General features: G+C 38.1%; 1 protein-coding gene across 1 annotated transcript; it reads right to left on the bottom strand.

Annotated features, from left to right (window-relative positions):
* Positions 1-58: 58 nt before the first annotated feature.
* On the bottom strand, positions 59-27,215 carry LOC140233121 (sorting nexin-21-like). Its single transcript, XM_072313237.1, has 3 exons — positions 26,930-27,215; positions 4,140-4,261; positions 59-1,335 (listed from the first exon to the last, which is right to left on the bottom strand). The coding sequence occupies exons 1-3, from the start codon at positions 27,114-27,116 to the stop codon at positions 658-660; spliced, it is 987 nt and encodes a 328-aa protein (XP_072169338.1). The 5' UTR covers positions 27,117-27,215; the 3' UTR covers positions 59-657.
* Between the last annotated feature and the right edge of the window lie 759 nt (positions 27,216-27,974).

Here is a 27,974-nt window from a genome sequence, read left to right as displayed (position 1 = left end):
AAAGTATAAACAGTGTAAATGCCAACCTTTAACTTTCACCTTTCATTTTCCAGCTGGCAAATAGGGCCTTGTTTGTTTCCTTGGGTTCTGCTTTTTTTTCTCTCTACATATTCATATGTTAGGAATGTGCCTTATAATACACAAATGTGCCACATGCATGATATTTCACAGTATATATGTGACACACATGCCCTAAACACGTGTTATACTATAGGTGCAGCAAATGTAAAGTTTGGTTGCTTCTGAGTCAGTACAGACTAGGCTAACAACCTCTTCTTCTTGAAGCAGTGTTTGGTTGAATTATTGTGGGTATTGCACATGCAGAGACTGTGAAACTCCCCCAAAATCAAAGGAACGAATCAAAATAATACTTGAGGTATAGTTAACCCGAGGAATACAACAAACATTGTGGTACTCCCAGTGTTCATACTGTAAATCTAAACTGTAAGGTAACTTGGGGGTTTCACATTAGTTTGGCGAGTGATAAAATTTTAAACTTAGACAAGTTGCGTCACATAAATTTTTTTTTCAACATCTATATGGTAAGTTTACAACAGCATGTCACATTTGGCAAGAGAATTCTCCTCTTTCTTCTTTCCAACACAGTAATAGCACATAAATATACTAAAACAGGAACTTGATGGCAGGAAAACCTGCCTATAAATGGGACAGGCTCTGCATGATGAGTTCTTCTAGAGTTGGCATGTCGCACGTTGGCAGGCCCGGTTTGACATACTGCGCTAGTCTCGCCTCTAAGTCTCGTTTATCCTTGTGGAGACGCCACCTCACGCCAATCAGTGTCTGGAGGAGCGGAATCAAGAAGGGGTTTGTCTGGTCGTCGCCAATGTCCGACAGGGCTTTCTCCGCGTAGCCCAGCACATGCGGCTGGCTCTCCAGCCTCGAGAGGTAGACCACGATGATGGCACAGAGCGTCCTTATCGTGTCCTGGTGCCGCTCACCTATCATCTTCTCCTGGAGGTGCAGGGCATTCTGCAGGAACGGCAGCGCCTCCTCAAAGTTGCGCTTCAGCATGTAGTTGTAGGCCCGCCGCAGGTCCTGGTTGTAGAAGAACTCCTGGAACTCGGCGCTCGTGCGGATGTCCTCGTGCTGGAAGATCTGCGTCAGGAAGTGCTCAAAGGCGCGGCTGCGCTCCGCAATGAACTGGTGCTTGTAGTTCCCCGTCACTGCCTTCTTGGGGAAGATGACGCTGTCCATTATGTGGGGGAAGCGGCGACGGAGGTCCTTATTCAGCTCGTGGAACTCCGAGTAGCGCCGCTCGATGATCGCCTGAGATGTGTCACTCCCAATAGTACGCTGCACGGCAATGCTGTACAACTGAGCGGAAAAGAAAAACAACTTATCATCAGACTACCATGTCACGCTATGACTGAGAACAGGTAGGCATGCTTTCCTCTATGGGCATGCTGTAATGGCAAAAAATCTCTGAAACAGACCAACATGATCAAGTCAAACTTTAAAAAGAATAACAATTTCAATAGATTTCCATTTGGATGAAAACAACCACGCAAACAATACGAGAATGTACAATAAACAAGGTAATGAAATAAGAAGATCACTTGCATGGTTTACAATTCAATTTCTTGCTTCTGAAAACATGTTGTGCACACAGTAAAAACTTATTTCCATGAGCGTTTAATTTTCTCTAATTTTGCAAATCATTCTTGAGTCATGAACTAGCTTTGATTCTGAGAATCATTACTTGCATGTTGTCAAGTACATGTGATGCACAGACCATGTACCTGGAATTTCAGGAATGTGTGTGTGTGTTAAAAAAGTAAAATTTCTGTGAAAAGTCACATGGTGTAATAACTTCCACCATTGCCAGCCACCATAGCCAGCCACCATAGGTACTCTACAGTGACATTATGTGGATGATCTGGCCTGTGAGGGAGCAGCACGAGGATCCCTTCAGAGGGTTTCAAATGCTATGGAGAATGGGTCCAGAGACAGAGCAGCTCGTAAGAGTTACAGGACAAGTTTACCTTCATAGACGTGAGATTGAGTGAGTGCAGCAATATTAGTAGAACACATCAGTGAGAGTTTGAGGAAAATCATGTAATCCACTCAAAGGCTATGCATTTTTGAAGTTTCTGCTCAGTCACTGCCGGATGAGAAGACTACTAAAGCTTGTGATGTCACATGTGTAGAACAATATACAAAAAATATAAAGAGAATTCAATGTATTTTCTCTTTTCTCACTTAATAAAAGAAATTCTCTTATAAACTATTGTTCTACACATGTGACATCATACACTGTAGTAGTCTTCTCATCCGGCAGTGACTGCACAGATACTTTAAAAATTCATAACTTTTGAACAGATTGTTCGAATTTCCTCAAAATTTCACTGATGTGATCTTCTAATACTGCTGCATTCACTCCTGAAATGTATGTGAAGGTGGACTTGTCCTTTAACAGCCTCATCAAACTAGTGCTTCAAACCCTGACAACAAAACAGTCTATTTGTTGTTCTGGACAAATATGAGTCATTATCTGTTACATTAACATCTGTCACATAGTACAGTGCACTATAACAAACATAGTTATAACAAAACTCTACACAAAGATGGAAATATTCAGGTTCCAAGATCATTGTCTATTTTAGGTTAGGCTATAACAATATCCCACTATAACAAAAGAAAACTGCTGATCCCGAGGACTTTAAACGGGAGTTGCCTGTATAGTCAAATTACTTCAAATTACACCTTCAGTTTGAATTTTCCATAGTAACCCTTTTTGCAGCATCATCAACACACCCACAGCTAGTAGCTATCTTTGCAGAACCATACGCTGAGTTCTAAGCCAGTATTGCACCTCATACAGGCAGTGCACACCTAACTTGCATGACCTAATTTCATTACGCGCTTCCTTCCCTCATTTGCCATTTTACAACTAAAAATGTTCTTCACTGGGAGAACATTCCCAAGAGTGTTGTGCACATAGCAGAACATTACAAATGGTCCCCATCATCTGGTTATGTTTAAATCAAGTCACTGACTGGCATATGTAACTGTCCAGTGCATATAACATTTTGATGTCATCAGTGTGTACTGCCTGATTGGGAAGTAAAATGATGATTTACCTCAGTATGGTATCATGTCAGATTCCTGACAAAAGTATCTGGTAAACATTACTCACATGTACCTTTTCAATCAGCATGCAACAAGAGTGTATGTACCAGGATCCAGGGGGGGGGGGGGGGGTGGCGCAAGTAATATTTCTGGTGCCACTTCCAGGATTCACTTCATTTTTTTCTTTTTATTTCTTTTGTTTTAACAAAAAATAAAGGGGGGGGGGTGTGCGCCGGTTGCGGCCCCCTCTGGATCTACCACTGATGTAAATTCTCCTGCATGAAGCAGTATGATTCGATGAATGACATTGACATACAGATGTTATTAAAGTTATGAGGTCACCACATAAAGTATGTCCTTCTGCCTACAACAAAAATGGTAAAAACTGCAGTTTTGTTTTGTTTCTTCAAAAAAAAATTAACTATCAATTCATTACACAAACACAAAAGCCAGAGAAATAAGATACAAGAACATGGCGCTTCTCTATGACTGACATACCGAATGCATTTATAAAAACCAAACTTCATCTATATCTGTCGTCTTATTTTGCTTTTCAGCATGTTGTAGGACAAGATAAAACAACTATTACCACTTGTGTTTCATAAGACTACTGTATTATTTTCATTATCTTTGATTCTATTGTCATCATCACCATTGTCATCACCATCACAGTACATATGACTTTCCTCGCTGTGATTGCTATCATAACTATTCTTCATGGTCTTCTTCCTTTATTTCATCTACTTAGAATATATGTCTAATATTCAAACGCAGAGTAAGAGATACAACATATTACAGGAGCGGATCCAGGAATTCCGTAAAGGGGAGGCGCCGTTACAAAATTAAAGGAGGGGTGCACGCGCCCCCATTTTTTTCTTTTTATTTCTTTTGTTTTTACAAAAGATAAAGAGGGGGCGCGCACCCGGTGCACCCCCCTCTGGATCTGCCACTGTATCATCTTAAGTCACAAGTTTGGTCACCTGGGCATGAAAAGTGGTCTTTTGGATTTTTTTTTTTCCATGAACGAAATAGAAATACATGCAACCTACCACAAACTTCTTGTACCCATCTTTCATGGTCTTGGCAGAGACGACCTCAAAGGCTGTCCTGCCCGGGAGGAATTTGTTGGGCTTCAGGTGCTCTTGTCTGCTGTGGACGCTCCCCGTAAAACCTGCATGGGACGACATGGGAATGAAAGCATCATGGAGAAGGAGGCTGTGGATGCTCCGCGTAAAAGCATTCATGATGAGAAATGCGAGATGGGTCCCTTTCAGTGATGATCTCCTTACGGGACAATTCTGGACCAGAAATAACTTGATAAGAAAAAAAAAATGACACAATTTACAGGCACGGCAATGAACACTTTACCAAACTTGGTTTAAAAGTAAAACAGATCAAACAATTTCCAAGGCTCACTCATTTTTGGCATAAGAGTTCTCAAACAGCTGATATAATATAAATGTGCATATAAGTGAGCTGATGATGTCATCACCTCACAATATTCATTGATCATGAACAAAAAACTGACACAAATTTTGAACGTTTGTCATGCTGAATATATATGTCCGATACACTAGGTTTTATGTGCAAACTATAAAATGTCAAATTGTGAGGCAATGACCAAACTAACAGACTCATTTGCATACTGACTGTTCAAGAACCATTTTGTTGAAATTAGCAAAAAATTCTTAACAATTTCATAACTTCCTTGATTTTCATCTGAATTTTATCTCATTTTCACTGAAGTGCCAGGATTCTGTTATTTGCCTGTATTTAGGTCCTACTGGTTTTCCTGTACATACTTTTTCCACATGTGAACATGTTCAGATTTTACACTTTTGATTTGCATTGATAATGGAAACCATTGCATAGTTTAATTAAATACACAAAAAGCTATACTTTTTGTTTTTTGTTTTTCCTAACAATGAATCTGCACAATCAAATTGCACCATACAGGAAAGCAAGGGAACTGAAGAATTGGCAGTTTGCATATTGATTATCCAAGTCACTCGCCACAATGATGGAAGTGAATATAAAGTAGAGTGTGGAATATCAAACCCAGGATGAACTTAACCTCATATGGTGTATCAGTGATTCATCATTGATTAAAAACAGAACTGACAACAGGGGGGAAATAGGGAAAGTCATTGTATCCTTTTTTAAATAAAGCAAAATCAGGTGCACACAATCATAGAGCAGCACCAAAGTGGTTAAAACCTAAAGTGACAATGCACAAAAAAACACAGAGAATCTGATCATCATCATCATTTGTGTTCCACCTGACAAAGCAGTATGACATCCACCTTTGACACACAACCATAAAATGTTTTAAATGCAGACAACTAAGAATATAAAGAGTAAAGATGATTGTGCCATCAATGTATTCATTTCCTCTTGACAAATGCAGACTGATGAGTTTATGTGAAACCTTGCAAGAAATTGAGAGGATTATTGAGGAAGCAGGCCAATGCGTATAGACGTGAAGTGGGTTCACTGGCAGAAAATAGGATTCTCCATACCTGATGTTTCCATACCCTTAAAGGGACATTCCAGACGATTTTCATAATTTCACATCATGTAGTACATAAATCGACAGCTCCATGTATAGATTTGTGGAATTTATTGTGATTCTTGAGCGGAGAAACAATACTTTGAAAAACCTTAAACAAATTACACTGAACAAGGATGATGACATAGGAGGTTCACATATTTCAGAAATGTAGCAGTGTAATTCCATTACAATACCGCTTGCTTGCGAGTTCACCTGTGTATAATCTATGCATGCCTTCTTTTGTACTGCTTCCTTGAGCCCCAACTCATGCATTCTTATGGTGACTCTGCCATGTCATCATCCTTGTTCATTGCAATTTGTTCTAAATTTTGAAAATATTCTTATTCTTCATCCCAATTATCACAAATTCTGAAACTCTGTCCTCAGTATAACTAATTTATAGTTGTTCAAATGTAAAAATCTGAAGATCATCCGGAGGTCTCCTTTAACTATCATACACAGCGTAATTGTATTTTGCCTAAACATACATTGTGGAGATGTAAACATCGTGAAGTACAATTTTGTACTGCACACTGGTTTGTTCACATGAAACCTTGTCCTTGTGTCAACAGGAGTTTCAATGTAAAGTATAAGAACTGTCAAAGAATATTACAGGAGGTTTTAACAAAACTGGGAATGACTTTGCAGCTCTGGCATTTTTAAACACTGATCACAAGGGGATGGAGTCAAATTTGTGACAAAGTTGTGTTCAACTCTTTGCACATTTTGTGCATAAATGTGTTCCTGTGAAAGAGATAATCTGGTTCCCAGGAATCAACATGCAGAAATTACATTGTAATTCTTCAGGACCATGAAAAGTGAATAAGAAGAAAACTAATATATTTGTGCACATAATGTATGCAGAATTTAAGCCATGCATCGTTTCCAATTATTTGTCACTTGCCAGAGACAGATCTCAACAATAAAACCACATGAGAAACTTTAGCCTCCCCGTTCTTTGCTGACTTGGTTCAAATTTTCATCAATTCATGCTAACCTTTAAAACCTGTCCCCTGACAGTTCGGCTGCAATCCAAAAAGAGAATAGTTTTGGTTTCCTTTAATTACTTCATGACATGGAGACAGTGTAGGAGACCTACTTTCTACCTCGTAATAATACTCTTGGTATGTACAGAGTGCCATCAAGGATTAAAAGTTTTCATCAGAGAAGACATTTATTGCCTCAATGAGAGACAGTCACTCCCACAAGCCTAAAAAGTTGGGCTCAAGTGGTCTAACCACATACTACAACCACAACACTGCTCTAGGATTTGTAGAAGCCACCACTTTCTCCTAGCCTGACTTTCTTTCTGGTACACTGTAAAGCAAGATGTTTTCACGGCATAAAATTTTCCCGAATTTGAGGCGACGGCCTTTTTCGGAGCATGAAATTTTTGCAAATTGTCATTGTCATCAATTGGCATTCAATGCATAGTATAGTCAAGGAAAGAACTTTTGCATGCATCTTAATTTTGCAAATCTTGGCCCTCGCATGACATTTGTGAAATGAAAGTGAACACGAACATTCCTTGTTTTACAGTATCTAAGCATCAGCATGCTCACGGTCAAAATCATGACAAACTCGCAAATGGATATAGCTGGAAAAAGAAATGACAACACAGGTGACAGAAATAAACACTCAAAATCTTAGCAGACAAGTTTTGATGATATATAGTAAAATACTTGATTTGAATCTCTCAAGAAAGGGGTTGGAGACCTCGTATTTTGCTTTAGAGCAGCACCAGAAGAGAAAAAAATCATTATCATTTCAATGTCTAGAGCCCTTTCAGATTAGCTAAGAACTCATTACAAAACATGTTTAGAAACAAATTCCATCCTTATCCAATCATTTGTGTGAGTGTGACAAGGAACTTCAATCACATTATGTCAAACAAATATTAAAAAAAAATTATATTTGGTCCATATTTGGCCTGGAGATATTGTCTGATAGTTTTGCTCGATTTTTGGATGCCCACTTGTAATATTAGTAGTTTAACTGCAAACACATCTGCTGGACTGGAGAAATGAAATTTAGCTTGGTGATCATCCATCTGCTGTATCACACATTCTTTGGATATGCGTATGAAGCATGCATGTACGTACACAGAGCTGTCATAAACTGCACACTATACTGGAAGCTGCATGTTTGATAGAAAGGCCCCAGAATTTGCAAAGTAGTTTTGTATTGTTGCCGTCTTTGCAGTTTGGTTGGCAGGGACACTCATTTCAGCGATTTGAAAACTCTGAATTCTATGTGTTTTAGAAGCATCGATTACAAGCGAAAGATCCTTCCTATTTGAGAGCACATTACTGGTAATATTAGGTGAGGTCAGACTGGCAAAAGATCGAGAAGTTTAAGATCGCGATCTTTAAGATCTCGTAGTTTTGCCAGTGTGACCGCAAACTTCCCGCGAAACTTCTCGATCTGTTTGCGGGCGGTGTCTCCGAAGCGCGAGACCATTGTCATGTACAGATGTGCATTGTTACGTCACAATCACTGGCCATCGGACGGTGCACTCTTTCTTGCGCGCGTACGAATGGCCCAAACTTCGCGATCTTTATAATAAACTTCTCGATCTTTTGCCAGTCTGACCGTGCCTATTGTGTAGTGTTGTGTTCCATGGGCAACTTCCCCTTAAATTTGTAAACTTTGGCAAAAAGTTACAACTGAATGTAGCAATATGTTTATGACATAACTTAAACCTTTTCTGTGCAGGGACTTTGGATAGTATGTAGAACATTTTTATGTGCCTATCTGCACTCGAAGCACACAAAGGGTTAATCACTCCTACTAAAGTCCCAGGAGGTATATCCATGCCTGCAAGGATAACGTGCAAGTCCAAGTGACAAATACAGCAAATTTCCCTTTAATAGATGAAGAAAATGATAGAAGTTTCATCAGAGCTGGATATGAAATAAGAAAGCTATATATGGGTAAATGGAATTCTGAAAGTCTTACATGTACGTATTTCAAAGACTATAGTGATCTGTCGCAACCACAGAAGAGGTGACCATGTTATCAATTCATAACTCTCCCACTGGTTTGTAAACATCAGTAGAATGAAAATCACAACATGAAACTCCATTTCCTCACAAAAGTCAATGTTAGGTTATTACAAGACTACATGCACTCATAAAATCATTTTGTTGTTGTTGTTAAAGGACAAGTTCACCTTCATAAACATATTAAAGGATTGAGAGAATGCAGCAATATTAGCAGAACACATTAGTGAAAGTTTGAGGAAAATTGGACAATCGATGCAAAAGTTATGAATGTTTAAAATTTTTGTGTTGGAACCGCTGGATGAGGAGACTACTAAGGCTCTTGATGTCATATGAGTACAACAGTATAAAGAAAATGTAAAGAAAATTCAACATATTTTCACTTTTTTCGCATAATAAAAGAGCATTTGACTTGCCTCTTTCTAACGGCAATGGGAATAATATTACCCATAACATATGTCAGTAACGAGTCAAGGGAAAGTGTACTTTTTTCAGAAGATGAAATTTTGTGAAATTCTCTTTATATTTTCCTTATATTGTTGTATGCATGTGACATCATACACTGTAGTAGTCTTCTCATCCAGCGGTGACTGCACAAAACCTTCAAAAATTCATAACTTTTGAACGGATCGTTCAATTTTCCTCAAACTTTCAATGATGTGTTCTACAAATATTGCCACATTCTCTCAATCCTTATGTTAATGAAGGTGAACTTGTCCTTTAAGGGGGAGTTCCTCCAAATGTACATGTGGATTGAATGAATGCAGCAATATGAGCAGAACACATGAGTGAAGTTTGCGGAAATTTGGACAATCTGTTCAAAAGTTATGATTTTTAAAGTCTTGCTGCCACCATTGCTGGATGAGAATGCTAAGTCACTGCAGAACAACAACAAAAAATGAAAACATATTGAATTCTCTTTATATTTTCTTTATATTCCTGTTCTGCAGTGATGTCATGAACTGAAATTGTATAGTGTTCTCATGCAACGATGACACCATCAAAACTTTAAAAAATCATAACTTTTGAATGGATTGTCTGATTTCCCTCAGCTTTTTCTCTTGCTACATTTTCCTCAAACTTTACAGATTATGTTCTTCCAATATCACTGCATTCACTAAATCCATTTAAATTTGGGAAAACTTTGGGAGCTTGTACATGACAGGTAATGAAGCCATCACCCTCTGCGTAGTCTGCACATTACTGCACATGGTGGCAACCAGGCCTATTGCCACAATTTGCGAAAATATGAGACATTTGAAAATTCCATATTAGGTCCAATTTTGACAAATCCCCTCCCTGCCCTTCTGTTCACTTGATTTCACATCATTAAATGACAAGTCCACCTTCATGGACATGTGGACTGAGTGAATGCAGCAATATTAGCAGAACACATCAGAGAGAGTTTGAGGAAAATCACACAATCCGTTCAAAAGTTGTACATTTTTGAAGTTTCTGCTCAGTCACTGCTGGATGAGAAGACTACTACAGCTTGTGATGTCACATGTGTAGAACGATACAGAAAATATAAAGAAATTCAACATATTTTCACTTTTCTCGCATAATAAAAACAAGAGACCCGCGGGTCTAGCGCTCACCTGAGTATCGCAAGTTCACCTTTCACGCAGTCACTAATCTAAATTATTTACAGCTCTACTAAAATTTAACCAGGCATTCTCAAGTAGGAGATGAAAATGTAAAATAAGGGCCTAAATTTTTTAAGATTCCTTAATTTGGGGGGATTGGGGCCCCCTGGGGCCCTCTGGGTGGGGCATGGTGCCCATTTTGATAAATTGAGATCCTGACCCCCTAGGGATGCTACCTGCCAAGTTTGACGAAAATCCATCATGAGGTTTTCAGGAAGAAGATGAAAATGTACAATTCAGGCCCCAATTTGGACCTTCCCAACCCCCCCCCCCCCCTGCCCCCAAGAGGGGCACCCCTGGATTTGCCATGAACAAACTTGAAACTACAGTCATTAATGTACTCACTCATAGTATTATCTTAGCTCTATAACTTCTGATTCTAGAGAAGATTTTTAAAGATTCCTTCATTTTGGGGGGTTTGGGCCCCCTGGGGCCCCTGGGTGGGGCATGGTGCCCATTTTACAAATTGAGATCCTAACCCACTAGAGATGCTACCTGCCAAGTTTGGTGAAAATTGGTCATGGGGTTCTCAAGAAGAAGATGAAAATGTATAATTTAGGCCCCATTAGGACCCCTCCCCTGGGTCCCAAGGGGGGCACCCCTGATTCTGCCATGAACAAACATGAACCTACAGTCATCAATGTACTAACTCATGGTATTAACTTAGCTCTATCACTTCTGGTTCTAGAGAAGAAGATTTTTACAGATTCCTTAATTTTGGGGGGTTTGGGCCCCCTTGGGGGCCCCGTGGGTGGGGCATGGTGCCCATTTTAACAAATTGAGTTCCTAACCCCCTACGGATGCTACCTGCCAAGTTTGATGAAAATCGGTCTTGGGGTTTTCAAGAAGAAGATGAAAATGTAAAAAGTTTACGCACGACGCACGACGCACGACGGACGCCGGACGAAGGGCGATCGCAATAGCTCACTTGAGCCTTTGGCTCAGGTGAGCTAAAAAACCCTGACTTGCCTCTTTCAGAAGGCAGGGGGAATACTATTACCTTATCATTCATCAGTGACAAGTTGAGGAAGTGTGCACTTTTTTCAAAAAATAAAATTTTGTGAAATTCTCTTTATATTTTCCTTATATCGTTCTACGCATGTGACATCATACACTGTAGTAGTCTTTTCATCCAGCAGTGACTGCGCAGATATTTAAAAAATTCGTAACTTTTGAACGGATTGTCCGATTTTCCCCCAAACTTTCATTGATGTGTTCCACTAATATTGCTGCATTCTCTCAATCCGTATATATATGAAGGTGGACTTGTCCTTTAAAGACCCTGTAGCATGGGGATACCACAGAGTGGGAAGGCTGGCCCGGGTCAGTATTCCAGAATCCCCATAATGAAATATGTGACCGTGCATCACAAAACGAACAAAAAGTCGCACCCCTTGATTTTATGTGAGGACTCAAAAAAGGTGAAACGGGTCAACTAAGTCAATATTGAGTTTTTCATATTTTTTGAAAGAACTACCCCTTTTCAACAGTATTTTTAAGTTTGGGATCATAAAATGAATTGGAAAGTGCATTTTCAGCAGTTTTTCTACAACTCTTGTTTTTTTTGTAGAATAGTGAGATCACGCATGTCTTAGAAGCCCCTTTTCATTTCTTGATAACCCTTTGCACACTCTTCACTTTCAAGTCTGATAACTTTTGAAAGGATAAGGCTACTGCTTTGAAAGTTGGCATTAATCATGGACAGAATGTATAGAGCATGCTTATTTTAAAGTTAATCTGATAATCCCTTCATAGTTGTTGCCCCAGTGGTTTGCATCCTGTTTTTTGTCCCATTCATCACACAGCTAACACAGTTTGGTAAAGATTAAGCGCTTGAATAGACAGATATACCCTGTACTTCAGAGCCTCTTTTCTCGGTTCATAGTTTCCAGAGTGTGTGCTTTCTTTCCAATATTTAGATAGGTTAGGAGAGTCCATTTCCATCGAGCTTTACATCATTTTAAAGCTTAGAGTCTGCTCTTTCAGAATCTGCCCTTACCTAAAAATCCATGTCTGGCGACTTTTTGTTTGTTTTGTGATGCAGGGTCACATAATCTAGCTTTATAACTGATCTCTGTGTAAGTACACACACAGCTGAAGAGTCTCCACTGGAGTCAACCATTACCAATGAGCACACACTCATATTTGCTGACCAGTGCTATTTGTGGTTTTCAAATGTACCCCACTAGTTGGCAGCAAAAATCACGTAACCCATGAATCCCAACATTACTGGGTCTTTAATACCAAAATACCAAAGGCAACTTGACCGTGGTGAGGATTAACTTTGATACTTAAGTTCCTTCCTCTAGAAAAACACTGTGTGACATAATATAGGCATGCCATTAATTTCCAAATGGACTGCTTATCATTTTTTTTTCATATCAGGACATTAAACTACATTGTGGTCTAGTGAGACAAAGTGTATTCCAACACTGTGACTTTTTTTTGTGTCAAGTAATTGAATACACTAACAGTAGTTCATAGAAAAAACAAACATCCTGCTCCCCCCCCCCCTGCATAACTAAATGCTCATAAAATGAGTTTACCACAATCATTGCACTGCATAATAAACATGAAATCATTTATGTTTTCAAGTCAATGGGCATGGATTCAACATGTAATATGAGACTTACCTACATTGCATGACATTTTTGTACAGAGCTCTTGTCATAAACACCAATAGTTCCTTCTCTGATGATCCTGGATGTATAGTCGGCAAATATCAAAGTTCACTGAAAATCTATATGTAATGCAAACTGAATGAATAATCTGGCAGCGAGAACTTGCACAATGTGTGAACTTTCTAATCCTGCAGTGATTTTTATAGCGAGCTATTGCACATTCAACAAGATGCAGCTCTCCCCGGCCTGACAACAACTTTTGGTAAAAATTCACAGAACAATGCTAGAATTTATAGACTCACAGTCTACAAATTTGCAAGTGGCAGTAGCTGTTATGTGCCCAAATACCGAGTATTGAGCAGTCTATCCAAATACAGGAAGGAAGTAGCGGAAAGCACGATAACATCCAGGCAGTCACATGATCACACAACTCTTTCACCGAGTGGGTTGATTTTCCTCCCTATCATTGGACAAATAGACCTTGCATGATATCTTTAACATGTTTTTTTTTTTTTTTTTTTTTGTATGTTCGATCCCCCCCCCCCCCAATTATTATTGGTACTGCTAGAGTGAGTGACAGTGGCCCATGCTTTAGCTCCTTGGCTCATTTGCTTAGTTTATTTCTGAGAGCAGATTAAATATTCATAGGCTCATTCCTAGCAACAAGATAACATGGAAATCAGAGCAATATTATATGTCATGAGGAAGTAAGAAACATTGGCCATTTAGACAATGAAGAAGTTACCACATTTGAATAAAAAAAAAAGAAGTTATATAGATTTGATACTGAGTATTATCCAAACAGATAGAACTCTCCTTCCATTCACAGAGTTCTACATGTACATGTAAACTTGCCAATCTAAAATATAAAAAAAAATCATGAGGACTGACATTACATTTGGAAATGCATTAAATTGGAAATACAGGCTTTTAAAGGTAGTATGTGCATACACATGTAAATATACACACAAATTCAGGGTATAATTATGTTCACCTAGTTTTCGAATAGTCAGGGCATCTTCAAATTGATTTCAGCAAGAGAAGCTCCACTGTTTGAGAAGGGAAGTCCCAAAACTATTGCTTCCACTTCCCACATTTGGTGAGCGTGTTTCCAGAATTTTAAAGTCTGACGAGGCTTGACACAAAGGAAATCTCAAAAGTCAATGATATGATACTTTATGACTACAGTGGGTGATGTTTCCAGATATTACGTGCAAGACGCTTTAGTTTAGTCATGCCAGACTTTGGAACAATGGCTGACAGGAAACATGAGTAATATTAAAGAATAAACCTTTGGAAGAGAAATATATATCTGAAAGATTTCTTGTGTTTCAGCCACTCCTCTGTCAGATTATTTGAAATCCATAAAGGAAGTTTTAAGTTAAATGATTCACTAACTTTCCACCTCAGAATCAAATTTCCTTCAAATTCACCACATTTCTTCCCCAAATCAGCAAATATCCTTCCTCATTTCAATTGTGACAATTCACACTTTTTTTTATGTGGTCAAAGTCTCCATATCCGTGGTCTCAAATCACAGTGTGTGACTGACGGTATGTATAAAAGAGTACATTAGTTCCTAAATTTCCTTGTTGTTTGTCATTCAGGTTTTACAAGTTCTTTTTTTTTTTCAGTTTCCAGGGCATAACAAAGGTGTTGGTATCAAAAAGAGGATTTCCCCATTAGATTTCCATGTGGCTATAAATATTTTGTGAACCCTGACTGTACTGCTTAAGTGGCCTTTGTGACAAAACACTGGATAATGACTGTTATCGTTTGAGGAAACTGGGGATGGATTCGCCAGGGCAGAAAATGCCCACATCAAAATAACATGCAATCACTATCCAGTTATCATACATATCTTTATCATCTTTGCATAGAAATGCCTGAAATTGAAAATATCACATGGCCCGCATATCACGGGCCTGTGTTTTCAAATTTCCATTTTCATGAAGTCTTGTCAGGGCCAACATACCTATCCCATACACAGCAGCATAGTAAGCTTGCACTTCTTACTGTGTATCACACATCTCTTCACAGATGTGTGACTCAGGACTAAATCATGGATTTCTAAAAAACTTTCTGGTTAAATTCAATAATTTCTGTATATGAATTGGAAAATGGTTGCTGGCTAGGGAACCTCAGAAAATTAATTGAAATGCAATTTATATAATAGTACTAGAATTAATTTACAGCTTTTAAAAGCTGCAACCTTGAACATTATTAGGCAAGGTACATGTATACTCTGCAGAATAGAGCAAAACCTAGAACCAGCATTGTACTCCACACACAAAAGGGCCAATTTCCTAATTATCACTACTCAATCCTGAAAATATTTTACCTCCTTGGTAAAAGAAGTTCTTCCATCAACCTGCAGGTACACATCCAATGCATTATAATACTTTGATTCCAGTTTGCATGCATTAGTTGTTACTATGTCAGGCAAGCCTTAAGAAAGCTTTGTGGTCCCAGGAACCTTTGATATGACAGGATACTGTGAAACACAATATTCGCGGCATGAAAATTTCGTGAATTGGAGCCGACGGCCTTTCTCGCAGCATGAAATTTTCGCGACTTGGCACTGGCATCCTATGCATATTGTGTAGGCAAGAACTTCGCATGCATTTTAATTTCGCGAATGTTGCCGCTCGCGAAATTTGCGCAATTGAAATGCACGCGAAATTTCCTCATTTTACAGTAACTGTAGGGGATATACATGTCTTGATTCCTGCCAGGAGTAAGAAACAACCCCCCCCCCCCCCAACACACATGCATAGATACAGAAGAATGCAAACTCACATAACCATTCCAAAATGCATGGAAAGCTATGTATACATGACAGTTCAGCAATGTCCATCATTTCCTGATAGAAAATTCTAATAATGCATTCCAATCTATTGATTTTATATATTTTCATGTAAACACTGTAACTGAGTAATTCAAACTCCTTCATCTGCTACTGTTGTTTTTGCATTTGAGTCTGATCAGCATGCATTCTTTTGTCCTTGCAAGGGAGAAAAAGGTTGAAAATGCTTTCTGTTTTCACTACAAACAAAATATCATATTCACAGATCATGCGTCACATTTGGATACACTGCAAAGCACTGTAAGTGCCACAAATACTGCAAGAAATGCTGAGGATATGCTGAGGAAAGCTGGAAATATCAGAAGACCTGATTATGTACTGATTGCAGAGGCAGTCCACGAAATTTTGAAAATGGTAATAACTTCCAAGTCCACAACCTCAGCAACAGCCTTGAAAATGTGGCAATTGGAATCACTTAACAAGATTAAACAATGTTTCCTTTCTTTTTTTGTTCAGAAATCTAACAATATCAGAAGACTTGATTATAAATAACGTAACCATTATAGAGGCTCCCGATGATATCACGTTTGACAATGGTAAATAACTTCAGGTCCAAATCACAAATGCATTACACTCAAACCTCACTCATCCTTCATTTACCATGGAGAGTCTCAGGTCACATGTGAAACTTCACCTTTAAAGTTGCTTAAAACCATGCAATTGGTTGTCAATACGGATGTTCACAAGTGCGCTTGGATGCCACACATAGCAAACGCTTCACTTGCCTCTTCTTTAGATAATGAATGATAACAACTTTGAGCAACAAATATCAATCACATCAATATATTGGCTGAGTACTTCTTCTTTTTTTTCTTTTTTTTTTAGAGAAGACTAATTTCCCTTCCAAATACCACATTTTTTTGCCCCTGCTCTGCGGGCAGAACTTTCATTTTGACTCTTCTACAGCCCTAAGAGATAGAGGATATTCATGACAATGCTGCCCACAGCTTTCAAGTTTCCCTGCCGAAGCCCTAAAACACCTTGATTTCTGCTCTCCTTGGTTCAGTTGTGCTAATCCTTCAATCTCCTGAGCCAAAATAATCTTATCCTATTGTTGGTGTTAACCCACTTCTTAACCCATTGAGGATAAATCCCGAGTATACTCAGGCAGATGCCTATGGGAAATCTGTGTTTTAGCAAAATCAGTCCGTCCTCAATGGGTTAAGAAGAAATAATCCAATCCCCTTGATGGAGTAAGCCACTTTCTAAATATGGATGTACTGAAAAAAAAAAATGGTATAAATTGAACTCAAACAAATAGGCCTACACACACACACACACACACACACACACACACACAAATCAATGGTTAATGCTTAACACAGTATACACAGTGTTGAACCCAATGCTGCAATTAAACCCATCCAGAATAATGAAAATGACTTGATATAGGGGTTATTTCCTTCTCTCTTTTTTTTTTTCCTTTTTTTTTCTGGCAGTTTCTATCATATTTTGTCAGAAAACGGCACTGGATATCAACTGTAATTGTCAAATTTCAATACTGATCAAGAGTACTTTGGATAGATATAGGCCTACGTGAACAGCTATATGCACTGAAAAAATGCAAAATCATTTACAATTGTACCTTAAAGTCTGTTTGAGGTTTTCTATGTATTTTCTTCAGAGTATCTACTAGTCACCTCAGTTATATTGAAAAGGGTCACTACTATGTGTAGTAAAAGGAGAAACTTTTTTTTTTTAATTCTATCAATTTACATTTCTAATCAATAATTTCTAGCTGAAAATGTAATGTGGATAAAATTTCTGATAACTAGGCCTATAGTTTTGTGGTTTCTTTTTAATATTTCCACACTGAAATATTCCATGTTCACAGTACATTTGATTTGAATATAGTTTGTGATTCACTTTGTTATCAGTAATCTCCCCAAACACTGATGATATTCTTCTACAGGTTGGTTCTGGCAAAAACTGAGCTAGATGCATACTGTGCTCATGCAACAGCATGTATAATCAAACCTGACTGCTGTTAATTGTCTGTGAAACAACCCATCTTTTTTAACTGCACAGAGACTATCTCTATCATGTACATCTATCTTAAACTGATTTTAAATTGTGAAACACAAACAATAAAAACCACTCAAAAACAAATAGCTCTAGGTGCATGGCTGATGTGTAGCAACAGGCAGTGCACATCTAAACAGCACATATTGACTGTACAGAGTGCAGAGTTAGTTGTGGGTATGCCAATTGCCACACTCCCAATCTGCCTGTATACCAGGTATTTTTCACAGCAGTGCATGGCCAGCATGGATAAAAAACATGTGGACGAGGAATGTTACTGCTGAGAAAAGATTCCGCTATGTGACTTACATGAATTCCTTACATGTACAACACAGGAGTGGTTAGGATGTACTGGTACCAGTAACAAGGCACACAAATCACATCTACTCATATTGCTGGGTATCCATCTCTCGTTTGATTTTTTTTTTTTTTTTACTTTGCACTTTTGTTTTCTTTCAACAGTAGTCACTGTGTTGGATAAGCACAAAAGAGTCAGCAACCTTCAAGACTTATCATCCTGACTGTCTGAGAAAGATTTAAAAAAAAGCATTTTATGGACCTGGTGTACCATTACGACAGAGAAACGGAGAATCCTGTTACTTTCTTGTCTCAAACAAACTCACCCTCTCCCCTCCAATAAAAACCCCAACAACAAACAAACAAACAAACAAACAAACAAACATGATAATCTGACGGCATTTTTTGACATAATCACATAGAATGTAATCCCATCTAGATGTACTATGGACAGTACATACCGCAGGTGGGATTACATTCATTTTCAACAGCGTGTGTTTTGTATTCAGCTCAGAGATGGAAGGCGAAGGTCACAGCATATCGCGAGATGATACGAAGAGGCACACATACACAATTACTTCATTCACCATGTAATTTATATGTTTCATAGTGGTTTCTCCTTCCTGAATTTTGCCAGCCAATGGATAAGGAGTGAAATGTGTACTGTATACACCTGTATACAGTGACATTAAATCCCTTACTTTGTTTTTCCAGGGGGGGGGGGATATGAATTTTTGCAACAATGTAAGTAGAACACGCCGGTGAAAGTGTGAGGAAAATCCGACAATCCGTTCAAAAGTTTTTGAAAGTATCTTTTAAAAGTAATTTTTAGTAAGTAATTTTTAAAGTATCTGCGCAGTCATTGCTGGATGAGAAGATTACTATTGTGTATGATGTCACATGCATAGAACGATATAAGGAAAATAAAGTGAGAATTTCACAAAACTTTTTTTTTAAAAATAAAGAGCACATTTCTGCGACTTGTCACTGACGTTTGTTATGGGTAATATCATTTCCCCCTGCCTTCTGAAAGGGAGAAGTCAAGTGTTTGTTACGCGAGAAAAGTGAAAATATGTTGAATTTTCTTTATACTTTCTATGTATCGTTGTACTCATGTGACATCACAAGCTGTAGTAGTCTTCTCATCCAGCCGTGACTGAGCAGAAACTTCAAAAATTCATAACTTTTGAACGGATTGTCCGATTTTCCTCAAACTCTCATTGAATTGTTCTACTAATATTGCTGCATTCACTCAACCCACATGTCTATGAAGGTGAACTTGTCCTTTAAGTATCAATTGGCAACTCACAAAGCACAAAAAGTATTTTTTTTTTTTAAGTACTGGTAGGCACCTATATATGTGTACAGCATTTTGCAAAAATGACTGCACTGTACAATCACCAAGACTGTAATCCAGCCTGCATAGAACTGTATAATAATTTTTGCTTTCAAAGGGGGTGGGGTGGGATGATGGAGGCTGATGTTACAAAGTAAGATGATCAAGGAGGTGTGAATATCCCCTTGGGATGATAAAGTGATATATTCATACAGCCACGCAAAGCCATCTTGAACCTTTATTTTTCTCGGTCAGTCTACATTTTTTACACTTTCAACTTTGTTTCATATGATTGCTTACATAATTGTGATACTGAATGATCATTTCTGTACTAAATATGTAGCTACATGTATTTATAGAGAATACAAAAGGAGCAGAAAGAAATACATGCTGTGAAGAACTCTCTAGATTCATTTATTCTGTTTTGAAACTATCTAATTTTCACACAAACTGCCATATTCTAGTACACATTGTACACATTCCATGTAATGCAAGTACTGTGTGGCATGTCTTGATGATAGTGTCTATAGCTCATTTTACTGAGGCAAAAAGGCTGGAGTTGGCATGGTTTAACAATTTAAGATATTACATCATGGATATTTTCCCTCTGAATGTACTATTATTGCTTATGAATATGGTGAATTATCAGTACTAGTATTAGCTATTGCATAATTTAACAATTTGGTTCAACGCACTTGTTTCTACTTACAATGTTTACTTATTTCAACACCTGGAATCTAGTGTGCACATTGTACATTATAGCTGTTGCTGGAAAACCTGTATGTTGGCACAACTATTCTTGTTAATTTATCAATTTATAATTTCATGTTTTAGTTCATTGCTTTATTTGAGACTACTGCCTCCCCCCCCCCCCCCAAAAAAAAGAGAAAAAAAAAACCAAAACAAAACACACACACACACATACTTTGCACTTTAAATAAAAGCCATCTATAGTCTTTACTCACAGTCTTTATTTACAGTGACTGAGATCATCAATAGGCAATGCCGTGAGAGCTAGGTCTAGTCTAACTGTAACCAAAAGGCAAAGTCTTTTTCACCACGGGCATCTGAAGGTGATTTTCCAGTCAATAAGCATACACCTGGTGAACACATTGGATGGAGGCACAGACATGACAATGTGAATGCCCTACGTTCAGCCATGGCTACCTAGTCTACATTTAAGAGACCCTCGTACCTTGCACAAATGGAATAACCACAGCACAGTGAAGTGGTAGTCATTTATTTTCCTCAAACCAAAAAGCAGGTCTACATTTCGCATTAGGAGCACACGTCCCACAAAGCTGTTATGGGAAATTTAAGGCTAAGTTAGAAACAGGAATCGTTTTTACCGTTAAGTGTCATGACCTGTGTGGGAAACATATTCCATTCCCCCACTGCACATCTCACGCCTTTCATAGAAGTGCTCCTATAAAATACCCCCTCCCTTTCCTTTGAATGTAATATATGTGCAGAGTAGCTATGTCGATTTGTGGCAACGCATGTCAGGCTTTCAACGAGAGGGTCCATCACTATAGTCTTCACACACCAAAGCATATATCACACTCTATGACTGAGTCATGGTAAAGGAACAGCTCGATTTATAAAAACACTTCTCAGTATTAAATCTGTAATTTGTGGCTTTACATTGCGATCCCCTTGATTAAAAACAAAAACAAAAAGGCAATCTTTGTTCATAAAAGACAAAGTGCAGCCATTATAAATATACCAGGGCTCAACATTAGCGGTGGCCTGGGGCCACTTGAAAATTTATGTCAGGCCAGCAAATTTTTCTTTCTAAATGGTGGCCCAATTGGGCAGCTAAAATTAGAGATAATTTTTTATATTTTCTATTATTTCCAGCCCCTACATTTCTTTTTCGGGCCACCAAAACTTCAAATTTAAAGATTCTAGTGGCCCAAACAAACCATGACAGGAAAGGTTAGTGTCACTCTCAAGTCATGTATTGTAGGCCCTAGATGCATTATAAACATATTATAGCCAAAAACATGCCCTCATGGCTTTCAGTGCATAAATACAGAGATTGGCCCAATATCACTGGTGGAGGCATACTAATAACCTGTACCTAGAAAGTAATGGATCCTTGACGCAGATTGTCATCCGACCTGATTAATTAGTGGGGTGGGGGGGGGTGGGGGGGGGGGCTGCAGTCGAGGCTTTATTCCGTTTCAAAGCATATCGCCTACCAGACATAGCACACAAAACACCACAGAGAGAGGATCAGAGCTGATATTTGTTTACACACAGCTAGCTAGTTATTAATTCATCATGTTACTAATTGAACTTTTTTTTTCCCCCCAGGAAACCATTAGTTACAGTGCATTTGCCATGACTCCCGTAGGTGCATGCATATGCACACTATCATAGATAAAGTCTAGCCAACCAGAGGAACATACAAGGCCATGGTTAGTCCCTCATGAATGTCTACAAAAGCATGCTATGTATTGAATCCACCCTGTGGCAGAACCCGAGTTCAATGACATTAGAAACTGACATTTGTATATCATGGATGTCATTTTCTGAGTTATTAAAAAACAAAAACAAAAAAGAAATATCTACATAAGTAATACATGCCCTTGGTAGAGATAAATGCTCAAGAATGTTGGAAGGTCCAAATACATGTAAGTAGAAATTCTGGCATTAGTGCTTTAAAACAGTTCTAAAATGTGAGTTAGAGATAGAAACAATCACTGTAAAAATTTGAATCTGTATCTAATCAATGTCAAGTATTGTTGAATACACAAAATGTGAACAATATTTAGTTATACAATAAAAATATTTCCAGACTAAACTGTCTACAGTTATTGTTTAGTGAGAAAAATACTGATCTTCAGTATATATCTCTTTATATTTTAGGCTTTATTGCAAAAATTTTAATGGTAGGATGTTCTGTGATCAATACAACACACCTACACATATGCATCATACATGCATATATCTTGAAAATGTTTTAAATCACTGCTCCCAAAGGTAAACAGGACCTTTAAAGGGACTGCGCAGTACCGTTTGAGGTGAGGATTTAGCTTTTAACGTTTTGCGAGATACTGAGAAACCACTCTGTGAGATGTCAAAGACCATACAATTCTACGGGAAATTGAAAGTTTATTTGATGAAAATGGGTTTTGAAATGACTGAGATATCCAAAAACAAGGTGAAACAAAGAGATCCTAATAAAAGTTGTGGACAGTCGCATTTTATTATTACTGCTTTTTTGGATATCACAGCCATTTGAAAACCAATTTTCATCAAATAAGCATTGAATCCTTCTTGAAATTACATGCTCTTCCATATTTCAGAAGAGGTTTCTCATTGTCTCACCGAAAAATGTTATAAACCTGAATCCTCACCTCAACCAGTACTGTACAGGCCCTTTAAATCACAAATGTAGCACTACAGAATCATCAGCATCATCCTAAAATCAGGGGCGGATCCAGAGTATGTGCCCCCTCTTTACTATTTGTTAAAACAAAAAAAAAAAAAAAAATGGGGCGCGCATGCCCCCCCCCCCCCCCACCCCATAATTTTGTAAAGGCACCTCCCCTTTACGGAATTGCTGGATCCACCCCTGCTAAAACTAAGCATTTCCTTTGGGCTTGACCACAAAGATGCAGAGATTTCTTGTTCGCAAATGTGATGTTGAAGAGTTATCACAACATTCAGAATTCATACTACTGTACACCACAACTCCGTTTTGAATGAAAAATCCTTGGCATTCATGTCTAGCTTCTATAAAACCAGAAACTTTTGCCAGCATTTTAATTTCACCCATTTCATGACAACTAAAATTCTCAAAATTAAAATTCATGTGAAAGTTATTGTCTATACTATATATATGCTATACATTGAATGCAAGTGGCAATTTGTGGAAATTTCATGCCGCAAAAAAGGCTGTAGGCTCCAAATCATGAAAATTTCATGACACAAAAATTTCTTGCTTTGCAGTACATCATGAGCTGTGAATATCAGTGAGTTCTGCATAGACATACTTTTGTATGCTGCTGCTGGTGTTTTTTTTTTTGGGGGGGGGGGGTGTGTACTGTTTGTATTGAGAAATATTTTTTTTTTTTGTATTTGGTTTTGTTTGATTGGATGTTTGTTTCGGTTTTCAGAAACACACACTTACAGAACATCTTAACTTACAAAATCTATGGGCAAACTTAGCAATACCACTCGGGCAAAAATGGTCAAGATCTGTAGGAATCCTGTTACAATTATATTGCAATGTCATTGAATTTATTTTCAAAAGGAAAATGTATCCATGGTAGCTCTACTTTAGACAAAAAGAACACTTCCTCAAGAGAGAGAGAGTCAATTTCTTCATAGATACTCAAGAAATCATCGGGCATGTTTTGGATATGGGGGGGGATATGAGTTGTTTGTAGCACTTTGAGTACTATGACATGATATGGTATGTGCTTAATTTGATTTGTTTTAAAAAAACAACAACAATTGATTGCCATTATAGTAGTAGCTGGTGTAAAGGAGACTCATTCAAAACTGTCAAAAAAACAACAACAACAAACAAATGAAATGAAATGATAAATAATAATTGTAATATGGATATGGCATGGATCCTGGCTTGAGTATCATTTCTAGAGATAAGACCTGCACTAAAAGTGGCTGTGCATGTTGCATGTTGTTTCCAGCACTTTGATCACCATTGCATTAGTACAGTTTGACCTCGATTATCCGGCCATGTCGGGACTGGCGCTCATCCGGGTAAGTGAATTGGCTGGATATGGGAGACACAATGTTAATGTATAGCTGCCATCCAAGCTGCTGTCCCAGTGCACTGGCAGCTAGGCAGCTGGCGTACCCCGCAATGGTGGTGTAATCTATGCCAGCCTGCGCAAAATTGTAGTCTCTTCTTCACAAAAATAAAGTATATCTTTATGTGAAAATCATACATGTTCTACCTCATTAGATATTGAGAAACCTATCATGCACATCTCATGAAATTAGTGAAATAGATCCATGAAAGTCACTGTTTTTTCTCAATTTTTGGATGAAAAAAAAAGTCCTTCACTGCGTGAACACGTCCGGATAATAGAGATTTCCGGATAAAAGGAGGCCGGATAATGGAGGTCAAACTGTATGTGCTACATTCTATTTCTATCTGCTGAAACAAATTACATTTAATTGCCATTATGGCTGTAGCTGGCGTAACTGAGAAGATAAATTCAAAGTTGTCAAAAGAAAAGAAAAACCCAAATGAAATGTCACGATAGATTTTAAAGATAATAAATGTAAAATGGCATGGATCATGAAATCAAGGCAAGTTAAACCCTTAGTACAATATACCAACAACAGCAACCAACCCCTAGCCTTGGCCCTTGGTTATCAAGTACATCAAATCACCCTGAAACACTTTGGCTACTCATCACATGTACAGTGTACACATGTACCTAGTGTAGCACAGTGTGACCATCAGGACTGTGATATATGTGCACACCGACAACACATGCTGGAATGAAGGCATAGCATCCTGATATTGATGGAATATATAACTACTTATCATGTATGCAGGTTTTGTTTGCCTTAAAATGTCTTGTATCACACCCAAAAAACAGAAATATTCTTGTAGCACTTTCAATATTCGAAGTTCAGACACAATGCTTTCTTCTTGATGTGTACACACATCAACCAATATTATCAACAAATGTTGTTCTTTTTTTCATCAAGAAAAAAAAAATAATGGTGAAAAAGCTTCATTCAGCAGAGTGCAAAATTGGCTGGTCTTCTTCGTGAGGAGATATATTCCATAATACACTGCTTTCAGTTTCAAATACGGTACTATTAACTAATGGAAGACTGGCTGATTGATTCTTCCTTTGCTGTTACCATGGGATTTAGTGAGAAGAGAAAATCTAACAAATTTCAGGCATTGAAAGGAGGAACCAGTGAAGTGTGGGGAAACCACCAATTTGTGATTCTCATGAATGGCAGGAATCTAAGTTTCAGAAAGCAAATGAATAAATAAATAAATAAATAAATAAATAAAATGAAGCCATAATTTAACTAAAAGGGAAAGTCACCTCATTTTGAGTACCCGTGTTTTGATAGAGTTGATTGATATCACGGGTGCCGTTCGTTATTCCGAAGGTTCGCTATTCCGAAGGTTTGTTATTCCGAAGGGTCGTTAATCCGAAACACTCAAAATCCCTATACCTACAGGTTCGTTAATCCGAAAATGAAAAAGGGTTCGTTAATCCGAAAATTTGTGTCGTTATTCCGAAGGTTCGTTATTCCGAAGATTGGTTAATCCCAAAATGAAATTCGGAACAATGAACCTATGGAATAACGAATCTTAGGAATAAAGAGCCTTCGGAATAACGAACCTTCGGAATAATGAGCTATAACCGATATCACACACACACACACACACACACACAAACACACAAAAGGGTTATTAAGAAATTATCATTTCTGGGATAAGTATAAAGAAGTAAGCAGTGACAGTTTAAAAAACACTCTGTCGTTAGACTTTGGGGACCTTTAAAAGGTACCGGTAATTAAAAAAGGGAATTCCACATCCATTCATGGTGTAGCTATACGGAAAGATTAAAATAACACGTAAAAGTCGAGGTTACAAAATCAGACATAAAAAAAAAAAAAAAATCTACAGCCCATCAAATACTCAGTTTTTATAATACCCCAGTTTCTTCATACTCTGTTAAATGCTCTGAGCAGGGAAATGTGTTGGTATTTTTCAGTATCATACCAATTATGTACAAAATAATGTGGTTTGCAACCATTGTTTATGATAAGAAAACAAAACAAAACAAAAACAGATACAGAAGGTGATCCGAGAGGATATACTCAGATCACCTAACAAGCTGACAAATCCACAGTACATTCCTTACATTGATTGTCTTGCACACTACTGCATTCTATGAAATGCATGCTGAGTGGGGGCAGCTGTTGTTGGTATTTTTTTTTATGCACAATACAAATTCTATCTAGGCCTACCTATAAGTGTTTCTATGTGATTCCGTCATTCAAAATGTTTGCTGTCATTTATTTAAAAAGTGGGGACACTGGCGAGTACGTATATCTGTGCATCTACATAACACTGCAATGATGCTGCTCCTCCCAGCAATGGTTGACAAAAAAAAAAAAAAAAAAAGGAAAAGTGCATCCATAAATGTAAAATGATTCATGTTGCCCTTTTCAAAATCATGGCTATGTGTGCTACTATTTTTGCCCTGAAATGAGATGAGGTGACAATAATGTATGACAGATGATGGATTACAGTGCATTGTATCATAGGCCACGTGCAACATTACAGGCCTATACAGGAGGCGTGTATGACTCATACTAGAAATAATATTTTGACAAGATGTCGGAGGCTAGCTACCTATTTATGTATGACAAACAGAATGGAGGAACTCGTTCAGGAGTAACTTTACTGTACCGTGCTGGGTGTGTATCATTCACACCCGACTTGCTTGCACATGTATACAGCGGAGAGCTGGCTTACCTATACCCGAGCGCACCCCGATCAGTGTTCCGTCAGTACAATCCTCATCCGTGGGGCTCTGCAACGTCAGATGTCCGTTGAATTCTAAGTCAAAGTCCTCGTCACCTAGTTCGCTGTCCGACGTCGCCGAGCTGACGGGATCGTCGATACTGATGTCGCATTCGATCTTCTTTCGCTGGGCTGCCATATTCGTCGGACTTCGGCGATATTCGCCTTCGAACAAGCGTGGTCACATCACGGGTTCTCATTGATGGGAGTATAACGCCATGTTCCTCTGCTCCACCTATATTCGACTCATTCGTTGCTTACAATACGGAGCAAATGCAAATCATCAGCGAACCGCATAAATAACGAGCTAGTATACACCGTTACCGTAGAAAACCCTCTCTCAACAGTCTCTCCTCTGCCAACTCCTACTGGAGTAGACCTGCGTTGTTGTTATTTTGATTTTAGGAGCTCTTCCAGGCGGGCAATTTACTCCAAAACATAGGCTTATTGTAACTTGAAGGGACTGTACAGTAGGCTACTGGTTGAGGTGGGGATTCAGGTTTACAACATTCCTAAGTGAGATAATGAGAAACCTCTTATGAAATATGAAAGAGCATGTAATTTTAAGAAAGATTCAATGTTTATTTGATAAAATTGGTTTTCAAATGGCTGAGATATCAAAAAAGTGATAATAATAAAAGGCGACAGGCCACGCCTTTTACTAGGATCTCTTTGTTTCACCTTGTTTTTCATTTCAAAACCAATTTTCATCAAATAAACTTTTGATACCCCTTAGAATTTCATGCTCTTTGACATCTCATAGAGTGGTACTAAATATCTCGCAAAACGTTAAAAGCTAAATCTTCACCTCGACCAGAACTGTACAGTCCCTTTAAATTAACAAAACCTGTCTTATTCATTACCGTCACTGACTTTTATCTATATTTTATAATATAAGCACCAAAAAAATTACAGGAAATAGGTGGATAGGTTTAGGGAAAAACACTGGCTCACCTGCCTACTGTACTGGAAGCTGCAGGTGTCAGGTAAAAATCCA

The sequence above is a fragment of the Diadema setosum genome, chromosome 9 (genome assembly GCF_964275005.1).
Source record: "Diadema setosum chromosome 9, eeDiaSeto1, whole genome shotgun sequence".
In the NCBI taxonomy this organism is placed as follows: domain Eukaryota; kingdom Metazoa; phylum Echinodermata; class Echinoidea; order Diadematoida; family Diadematidae; genus Diadema; species Diadema setosum.
The sequence above is the reverse complement of the archived record's forward strand: the minus strand, read 5'-3'. Positions and strand labels throughout refer to the sequence as shown.